This window comes from Pollicipes pollicipes, unplaced genomic scaffold, assembly GCF_011947565.3.
Source record: "Pollicipes pollicipes isolate AB1234 unplaced genomic scaffold, Ppol_2.1 Scaffold_4295;HRSCAF=5057_pilon_pilon_pilon, whole genome shotgun sequence".
NCBI lineage: Eukaryota > Metazoa > Arthropoda > Thecostraca > Pollicipedomorpha > Pollicipedidae > Pollicipes > Pollicipes pollicipes.
This window is the reverse complement of record NW_023596461.1, coordinates 22,667,936-22,678,022: the sequence shown is the minus strand read 5'-3', so window position 1 is coordinate 22,678,022 and position 10,087 is coordinate 22,667,936. Positions and strand designations below refer to the sequence as shown.

At 47.9% G+C, this 10,087-nt stretch overlaps 1 protein-coding gene across 1 annotated transcript; it reads left to right on the top strand.

Annotated features, from left to right (window-relative positions):
- The first annotated feature begins 247 nt into the window (after positions 1 to 247).
- On the top strand, positions 248 to 9,390 carry LOC119096571 (uncharacterized). Its single transcript, XM_037219475.1, has 7 exons — positions 248 to 280; positions 474 to 550; positions 2,224 to 2,346; positions 3,181 to 3,375; positions 5,117 to 5,158; positions 6,688 to 6,877; positions 8,254 to 9,390. Exons 1-7 carry the CDS (start codon positions 261 to 263, stop codon positions 8,756 to 8,758), a joined length of 1,152 nt encoding a protein of 383 aa, XP_037075370.1. The 5' UTR covers positions 248 to 260; the 3' UTR covers positions 8,759 to 9,390.
- The last annotated feature ends 697 nt before the right edge of the window (positions 9,391 to 10,087 follow it).

Here is a 10,087-nt window from a genome sequence, read left to right as displayed (position 1 = left end):
CACACTGTTGTAAAAAAGCGAGGAAGTCGCTAAAACATATTCGAAGGTATTACAACTCATTTCTGATGTCCACAGGTTTGTCGAAGCACCAGTGTCTGGATGATGTCGGTCGGCCGAACATAGCCGAGACGTGGGCTGCCGACGGCCGGTGCTACCACCTGGTGAGCAGCCGGCTAACTCAGCAGCTGGCAGAAGACGAGTGCCACCGGCTCGGCTCCGAGGGAACGCTTATGCGCGACAGCTCGGCCGGACTTCACGACATGGTCATCGACATACTCAGGTCAGGGCCGGCGCTTCAAGGTCGTCTGCAACAGCGTCGCGCCCGAAAGCTGCTTCTCGAACCCGAAGGCCGTTGTTGCTAATACGGCGTGCTCAAGGAAGCTTAGAACGTGGCTTATCCGGCGCCTTTCATCTGTTACCGAGAACTTTTCATGAAAATCAGACTCAATCTTAATACCTACTTATCATTTCAGGCATCGACGAAAGTCAAAGCTGACAAGAGTCTCTGACATTTGGACAGCCGGAAAAGCAGACGACATGCATGATTCAGGTGGAGACATACAACCTTGTGCATGCAGTGGGAGAATCTCCCGGTCATACCGTCTCATGTGATTAAACAATGACCCCTGTACCGCAAACTACTGTACTTGTAACAACTTATTTGCAATATCAGCAAAGAACAGGTAATGTACGGACACAATGCCAGCCGGCCATTAGCAGGGTCATATCGCAGACGAATAAGGCGCATGGACCCCCCGACATAGACTATGTTCCTCCCATGCTGTTCGTACAGTTTACACTTGATCTCGTAAGTCACGTTTTCCTACATGCAAAGCCCTTGAAAACCCGACTTGTATAGATGACACCTATTGCCCCCCGGAGGCTTAAGCTTCGAACTGGTTTTGCCCGAAAAACCCCACTAGTTACGCTCTTCAGTATCTTGCTTTGTTTAGCCTCTGCCCTGGGGCACTGCGTTCCTATTCAGTTTTTATTTTGTGCGACTGATCACACGTTCAATAAATCAATCATTCACAGGCAAGGGGGTTAACAGAGGGGAGCATTTTCTTCAGAGTTGTTACTTCATATGACAATATACCAAGCGATGAGGCTATTGCTGTCGTCAAAAGCTAAGATAGACGACCATTTCAATGAAGTTGATGCCTTTTCTCTGTCGAAGAAGGATCTCTGCGGTCTTTTAGAATAGTGTCTTCAGGATAAGGTTTTCTCGCTTCGGGATGACCACCAATGACAACAATAGAGCATATAAATGGGCAACCATGCGCCCCTTCCTCCGGTGATAATAATCTTTAGACTCATTTGAAAGGAAGGCCTCAGCCGCCAGCTCATTAAAATCAACCTTCTTACCTAGATGTATCGATGATTATGCTTGAGTATGGGCGCACAGACAGCGCGACCTTGAATTTTTTTAGAGCTTATTTACAGCCAGCATTCCAATTTTGCCTTCACTGTCGGGCATGCAGGGACGAAAGGGGATGCCATACTTGGCCGCAATAGTGACGATATAAGGGGGAGGGGGATAACCGCACAACGCTAGGCAAGGAGCCCTTTATCAAGCCCGCGAACTTTGATATTTGCCAATCCTCGGTGAAATATGCACCGTATTGCAGACGTGGCTGGCAAGTGCACTTTATTTCATTTCCTGAATGTTGGCGACGTGTAAAACCTGTGGCTTTTTTATAAAAAGATCTTGAAAGCTCAGATAGTAACGGCAGACAATTTTTAATCTACTGTTTATGACCGTTATGACAAAGACATGTAGCTGAAAAATTAATGCATTCGTCTCTCCTTTTTCCTGGTATTGCGACGATGAATAAGGCTGAAATACTGTTTTATGTATCTGTTATGTTCCTCACAGAGGTATTTTGACCGAATGATCAGCGGAATGAATTTGTGAATCCCAAAGCCATGGCTTGGATCCTTGGTTTGCTTTTATTTTTCATCATCCGCCTCCTCACGATTGGTTCGCCATCCCTTGAGGATAGCCAATCGTTCGGTGTCCAACCGGGGATAGCTGGAGATTAACATTGAGCAGGCCAGTTGAATTCAGTTCGTAATTGCATGATGCCCGCCACAAAGAGAGAAGCATTGCAGACTAATGACGAAATCGGGTCACTCGGGGTCGAAACTCGGAACTGACTCGGTGCTAGTGCCCAGTAAGTGCTGACATAACCACCGGCCTCTGACCCCGCCGTTCCTGCACAGGAGCGGAATCGGTCACGTACGGGGCGGGGAGGCCAGGCGGCTGCCTCGCGCTGCGGCGCCGCCACGGCTGGGGTGTCGCCCCTGCGCCCTGCAGCGCCCGCTACAGGTTCATCTGTCAGAGAGGTACGGTCCGGGGCCGCGTTCGGCGCCGCGCCAGGTACGGTCCGGCCGCGTTCGGCGCCGCGGCCAGCCTCGCTTACAGCTGATCACCATCGTCAGCCGACATATAGATGTATTTAGATAATGCTCCGCTTGTGCGTGCATCTGACGTACCTTTACTGCGCGCTAGCTCTGAACTGGCGTTGGTTGAAGTATATTGTGCTTTCTGTTCCCGTCAGTAACTGGTGAATGCAAATCATATGTAAATGTAAGTATGCAACAAAGCCGTGGTCATGACCAGCACCAATGCAATATACGGTGAGCGATTATAGCGGCTAAACGCCAAGCTGGTGAATTATTTATGAGTGGCGAAAAGGGGTTGAATCTGAAATCGTGTACTTTCAAATTCATTAGTTTGTTTATGAGCTATGCTGTAAGCGCTGCTCCTAAATATGAGCGCGAGATGTGTTCTGCCGCCTTAAACAGCAAGGTCGTGGTGGTTTACAGGCGTAGCCACTTCACTTTTCTATCACTCAGGGTAAAACGCCACCAGCATTAGTTCTGGCTGTGTCTGCGGCGGCCATGGCCGCGGGAAATCTAGCGTGCTGTAGCTACTATGCTACAGGGGGATAACATTTGAATATTTTCTTAGAATTTCAGGTTTGGCCACTTGATTCCCTTCGCGGCTTATTCTTAAGGTCATTCCCCGCATACGGACAATATGACATCAATACATATCAGAAATTCTCCAGGGCCCTACACCACCCAGCTTTAGGACATGATGCTGCCATGCGAGCACAATGACATGGCTTGCGTTTCGTACGCTAGGCTCATGTCTAAACTAATGACTGTCCACAGCGGTGCGCGTTTGCGGCAGTCCGGCCCAGCAGGCAGGGCTCTCTTACGCCCAGGCCCAGCCGAGAGTGGAGGGCGAAGTCATTAACGTGACCTGCGACGACCCGGCGCGGACCTCTGGCCACATCCGGTGCAGTGCCCACAAGTGGACTCGGCCGCATTTCTGCGACGTCCAGCTGGAAACAACGCCTGTGACGAGTACGTGTCTCACTTGTCTAGTACAGATGTACCAAGAAACTGCGCATCAGATCAGTATGGCGCTGGTCCGCTACAGATGTACCAAGGAGGCGCGCATCAAATTATTATGTGCAGTGTGCCATCCGTGTGGAGAGTTACAATCGCAATCGATCCTTTTGAACCACTGTCCAGGTGTTTCGTGTCCCTGTATCAGCAGTGTGTTAAAGCGGGCTACGAATGAGTTGCGTGACGTCGTTTGCGAGATTGGTGGGTGTCAACTGATGGATAAGAAAAGATCAAATTTAAACGAAAGCCATCTAGGGTCCAGGAATGTGGCCACGGGGGAGGGCAATAAGTTCATACCCCCTCCCCAAGTCATGAATCTTTCTCTAGTTTATGGGTGGTCTGCAGAAACTCGGTCCAAGCTCACACGGGCTCGGAGAAACCTTGACAGTTATGATTATGTGGCTGCTAGGGTTTAAAGTCGGCATACCAATGATTATTAGACTATCCCTTCATCAAAGGTAGGTGCTCGTCACGTTCCAAAACATGACAGGGGCTGTTACAATTTCCATTGACAAATAACGGGGCTCAATGAAAACTTCCCAAGCTGATCATCTCTTCTTTTGAGTTTCCGTAGTGCTCACGTTGAAGCCATGCCAAAACATTTTGAACGCAGTTCAAGTTCCGTGGCGGACTTCAACTGGTTTTCGGTTGCAACCGACGTCCAAAGGATTTCGGCTTTTCATATTTTTCTAGCCGTCTATTGAGTGCAAACAGCTACCTGACTCGACCTCCATGATGAAAGCAAAGGCAATCTTCCTGTTTCAGATTTCTTAGCACAGCGTTCGCGATGGGAGAATGCAGCTGACTTATAAAAAGTTGGCGTGCATTATCCATGATCACAATTTTCTCTCGTTTGAAACGGGAGTCTATGGACAATGTTTCTTTCCGTCGGAAGCGTGCATGTTGTAGGCATCGTTGAAGTCTCCAAGCACTTTGAGAAAAAAAAAACAGTAACGAAAAAAGTACGTCGCAAACAACCTTAAGTCGGGCACCGAAGGTCAAATTACTGCAAGCAACAGGCTTTCAATTACTCAAGGTGCTTATTTAAAATAGAACTTAAAGCAAAAAACGTTTTTCAGTGACATGATATTTCATTGTGTTCTATATCCGGCTGACTTTACAGTGACGCAATACATAGGCCTCAGGCAATACAAGAGTACACATACTTTAAAAAATGCACAAATGAAAATGCAAGATAGACTTGGTTTTACCCCATTTTTTCTTGTTTTCCTAGCGTGTCGATCCTGCTCTCTGTCCGCCAGCTGTGCGACTTATCAAATGATCATCTCTTTGTGCATAATGACGCAGGTTAATGTTTGGAACTTGCTGGAGTTGTACAGATGCTATTTGGAACATACAGATTGCTGGTTCTAGGTCGATCAGATTAGGGAGTTTCTTGCGAAGGATCAATTACTTTGAGCGACTTCTGGCTGCAATTGGGTTCAATTACATTGTCACACAAAATGGCATGCCATCTTTCCGAACAGGCTTGCACTTAACAAGGCTATCGTTTCATCCTGGCAAATCTCACCGAACTGTTCACTAAATGAGTATTACGAAGAATGAATCTAATAAGCAATACAAAAAACAATAAGTACGTTTTTTCGCATATTCAAAGCATTTATTTTTCGCTAATCCCTACCACGCAAGTTGCACGACATGCTTGACACCAACCAGCATTTTGTGTTGTTCACAGTGCTGGAGAGTCTTCCTGACAGCCCAATGCCGAAAAACAAACGTAAGTACATTGGGAAATCAGAGTCAATTTCATTGAGTTGCTTTCAAGCAAAAGTTGCCCTCAGAGCAGATAAGTATTGTCAAACGGCGCTGCGAGGACATCATAGAATAAGACGTGCTAGAGCGGCAGCCTGTACTATTCATGTTGACAGTATCTGGAATCCAAGCGAGGATGAGGACTGATTCTTCAGAAATTCCCCAGGGCAAAATGTATGACCAGCCGACTCAGACAAGTGACGAACGTCACGTGGGACAGGCCTGTTCTCAGAGTATGATGATGCTGCCTGCCTCAACGGTTATGTGATGCTGATGATTGTGTGATGTTTGCCGGAACCTCCTGCTAAATTGAAAATGATTTTTTTCAGATTAAAAATGATATGATCAAAAACACAGAAGCTCGCGTTCCTTTTCTGCTCATGTTAAATTGACAATTTTCGCAGTAGCAGTTCACCATTTGTCAAAATGCTTTCTGCCCACTTCCCAATCAATCGTTTCATACATCATATCATTTCCGCACTTCCAAATGCACATTTTCTACGAGGAGATGTATTTTAACGTGACTGAAACGAAAGCCTTGTCTGTCGAATACCCAGCCTTTTGCGGAATGCTCGTTCTCAGCAGCTGTTTCTGTTCGAAATCCATCGTGCAGGACACGATCCGTCCAACGTACGGACTGCATAATGCGGTCTTTTTGGCCGTGTACGGCGCATCATGCAAATGTTTATAGCAGTTACAAAAATGTGGTTCCATGCAACTCCATTGATCAAGACTCGCCAACTTATTGCCACAGCGTGCTTAGATGGATGCTTACAAAGGGGCTTCATACGCTTGAGCTCAAGTGTGCAAAAGGGGCTTCCGGTGATCGGGTGTGTCCACATTTTTGTAGAGTTGCGTGAAGGCAGGCGGTTAACTATAATAATTGTTTCAAGCGCCCAGATATGATCTGTCAGCGGCATAAACGCGCAAACATTATGATACTGTCAAAGCTATGTTTCTGATAATTGAGATGTTGATGAAGGAAAGATATTTCATTTCCGTAAGCTTTTTGGCCAGTTTTCTGGCCGATTCGCAAAGGTAGCTGATTTGTCATGGCAAAACATCTTCTAAATCAGCTTTCTGAAATCACACAAATGAACCACTCGACTAAGTGCCCACAATCTGGCCGCAGCGCTTGTGTAGATAAACAAAATTACCTTGTTCACTTACAGCATGAAATAAACCAGAACGTGGTCATTTATTTCAATATTTGCATTGCACAGTGGATAATTTTTGCATTGGTCGGATCGCCACCCAGCAAGCCACAATGACGTCTTCAGCGAACAGCCGGCCATGCGATTAACCAGGTGCTCGTTGAGATAAAATCGGAATGTGGAGAAGTACACGAATTATTTCCTTTGAGGTAAGCAGGGGAAGCTTACACATACGTAAGTGCAAATGCATCAATGCCACTATCAAAAGAGGCCCAGCATTACCATAACAGTCCTTGACCAGCGTTCACGTGTCTTGTAGCGGCAGTGCCTTTGTCGGCAGACTACCTGGGCGCCATCATTGGCGGCGTTGTGGGCGGCGCTGTCGTGCTGGCCGTGCTAGCCGTCTTGCTGGTCTGCAACGCCAGGAGGCGAGACGACAAGCTCGCCTCGGAGCCGTACAACTTCATGGAGTTCTGGGGACTCAACCACAACCCCATCTACAAGTCCGATGAGGAGGAGCATGTGTACAGGTCTGTACGCGCGTGCGGATCGAGTTACGGGATCAAGAGACGGCGATATACTGAAGGAGTGCGCGTTTAATAGATTGCATAGTTCATATTGGTGAGTTTTGCGCTGAAATAAACCTAGTAATGGCGCACGAACGATACGAATAGAAAGACATTTGACAAGAAGAAATCATAGTCATACGGACTGCTGTTGGAATATTACAGTTACACTATACAATGTCTGGTAAACGTGTGCCCATGCATTCGTTTGCGTAGTAATCATATCAAAATATCCGTTCTGCTAGGCTTTAAGTGGCGTGAATTTTGTAAGCTACACGTTGAAACAAACAGGCGATGAATCTATTCATATCCTTCATAGCACTGTATGTTGTATTCCTTGACAAGCCCTGTAAGTAAGACAAGCCCTGAGCTCCTGTATTTGCTCGGCGTTGCAAGTTTGAATATCGTATAATCGACCTTTAATACACCAGGAGGTACTGGTAACAGAACGTAATCAAGCAAGCATTGGTAACAATGTTATAAGAACGATACGTTTCATTAAAACCATGCAACCAATGTTTGCTTGATAATGGTGTTAAACTAATACCTCCTGGTAGGCATAATGCCTCTGAACTGAGAACAATACAATGATTGCATGACGTTCCTACCGGAGAACCTAGGTGCCAAGGGTACATTGGTCAAGTTTTAATCTTACGCCTGGCATAGGCCGGGTGCCGCGCCAGCTCTGTGATGACCTGACGTGGGAAGTACATACAGATAAGGGAACGATACCATGAAATCTAGGGCCAACCGAATTCGGACAAACCACTAGTATAGCACATTTCATAAAAAGTACGAGGCATGTGTCAACTTGAGACAGTGACCTAGACATTACGCAGAGATAAGTGCAACCCAAGCGTAAAACAGGGATGTTGTCGGGTCTACAAGTAAATTCCGCTTAATGCAGCAAGAGAACAGGCCGCTGAAAAAAAAAACAGTGAAGGCCAACTGCGATGCAAATTGGACGGCAGGTGGTGACGACGATGAATAATAAAGCTAGCCAGGTGGTGCAAAGGTGCAACCACGTGATAACGCATATCTAATACTTGTCATAGTTAGCAACGTTTTGGTCCGATATGGCCTCAAGCGGAATTTTTATTTTGTTGACCTGACATGGATGTTAATAAAAACTACGTTACGGTACTTTCGACGCTGATGTGTGATAAAGTCCTATATGTTTCAAAGTAGTGTGAACCATTCGAGGCCTATTCCAGAAACTACGGGAGTAGACATCTACCCGCCCCATAGTCAGTGCGGAGATTAACTTAGCAAAGCCTGTTCGCAAAACCGCATTGTTAATGCTACCACTTCTACGCCCGTGTCCTGTTTCTTCATTCTAGTGAGGTTGGCGGAGGGGAGGCTATCTACGAGGAGCCCAGCTTCTCAGCGAGCTACCGAAAGCCTCTGCCGGTGGAGCCGCCACCGCTGCCCGGCTCTCACCCGAGCGTCAGCACGATGGAGACCGACGTGACCGTCTCGCTGGCCCAGGACGAGTCCGACTATGAGGTCTTCTCAACTTTGGACGCGTCCAAGCCCATCGCCAAGGACTTGTCTGCCACGAATTCAACCGCGCGCGATAGTCGGGCGCCGTCCGTGTGCGGTGATGCGACGCACGACGAGGATGAGTATTCAGTGCCGCTCGTGGCTGGCCGGCTGCCAGCCGGCCACACGGAAAACTCCAGCCTCGAGAGGCTGCCGATAGATGTCGGGGTTGTCGCGGCGCCCCATAAGGGCGAGCCGACGCCGCTCGGGTCGGAGGCCAGGCGAGTGCCCGTACACGCTGCCGTACGACCCCAAAGCGGACGAGGTAGCGGACGACGCAGAGGCGCGCAGGAGCATCCCTGACGTGGCCGTGACGGCGATGATGCGGGAGGAGCTGGACACCGACTCCTGACCGTGCCGGAGCCCTTGTTACGCGCGGTCAACGGTGTTTTGAAGCCCATGACTGCGCCTCTTGAATGTGTACGGTGCGTGGCGTGCTGAATTCGTGCTCTCGAGCTTTGCGACCCGCGCGTCGTGATGAGTGTCCTAACAACTGAGGAATGCTCCGCTGCGAGGTTGCTAGTGATGCCGGTGTGCGCTCCATGCAGAGTGACTTGTGATCAGCGTTTGTGGTCTTTGGTTGGCTTCCTAGTTAGGTGTGACGCTCCTGCAACACCTGACGGGTGTGCTTCCAGCCAAGGCTCTAACTGTTCGCTGCACGGATGTGTTTCGCTTTTTGCTCATGAGCGCATACTGAGCTCAGCGCGTTGATGAAGGCGCCGCGCCATTTTGTTTTCACGGGTTGCATCTGGCTGGATGCTCCCTTAGAAATGACGTCAATGTATCGACGGAAACGAAGCAGGGAATGCGAAAGCCTTCACTGCAGTGAGCTGTGATAATATGTCGCAATGGAATATACTCCTCAGGTCGTGAAGGCCACCTAGAGTACATCCGTCAACAGTCATGAGCAAGTCGTTGTATGCGGTTAATATATGATGAGGTTTTCGAACACTGTCATGAACAATGTGTTGACAGGGGTGCTGATTTGTATTCTTTCATGTCGCTCCCCGGAATGGCAAGTTGGGACCGCTCCCCAATATTGGCTTGACTCCGATCATTTTTGGCTGGAATGTTACAAAATCGAGTAGAAAAGTTGATCATCCTTTGACTCTCCCGCATAGTGGCGTTGCCACCAATGGTACAGCGGGATAACTTAAACCCCACAACCTCAAAATTATGTCCTCAAATTAAGCGTACTTTTAGATAGCGGGGTTAAAAATGTTGTTTGACGGTCCAGTTTTGGCGTATCCGTCACACGTAGATTAGCCACTAAGATCCACTGATTTACCGGTCCCACGGTGATTCGTTTATGCCAAGCGACATTTTGTGTGCCACCGATGCTGGGCAACCAAGTTAATGCTGCCTTACTTGATACCCAGATATCTTTGTTGCAAGGTCTAATGCAACAACATAATCGCAGTCTATATTTTGAAGTGTGGCAGCGCTAGTTAAGATTGTAGGCCGAGTTCATGTACAAAATGAGAAACAGCGCAGAAAACGAAATTCATGGGACGGATTTTAATCGGATTCCGGGCGAAGTATCGCTTATTCCCAGCACACTGAACGTGCCATCCCATCACTGAACTGAAAATTCAGCCGATCCATTCTGTATTCGGTCCTTATCCAAACCTC

Bases quoted from the DNA above. Each gene is read 5' to 3' on its own strand.
- LOC119096571 (XM_037219475.1), top strand. From the start codon at position 261: ATGGTCATCGACATACTCAG. The intron at 3,376-5,116 runs GTACGTGTCTCA...TGTTGTTCACAG, and splicing joins GGAAACAACGCCTGTGACGA to TGCTGGAGAGTCTTCCTGAC. The intron at 6,878-8,253 runs GTCTGTACGCGC...TCTTCATTCTAG, and splicing joins GAGGAGGAGCATGTGTACAG to TGAGGTTGGCGGAGGGGAGG.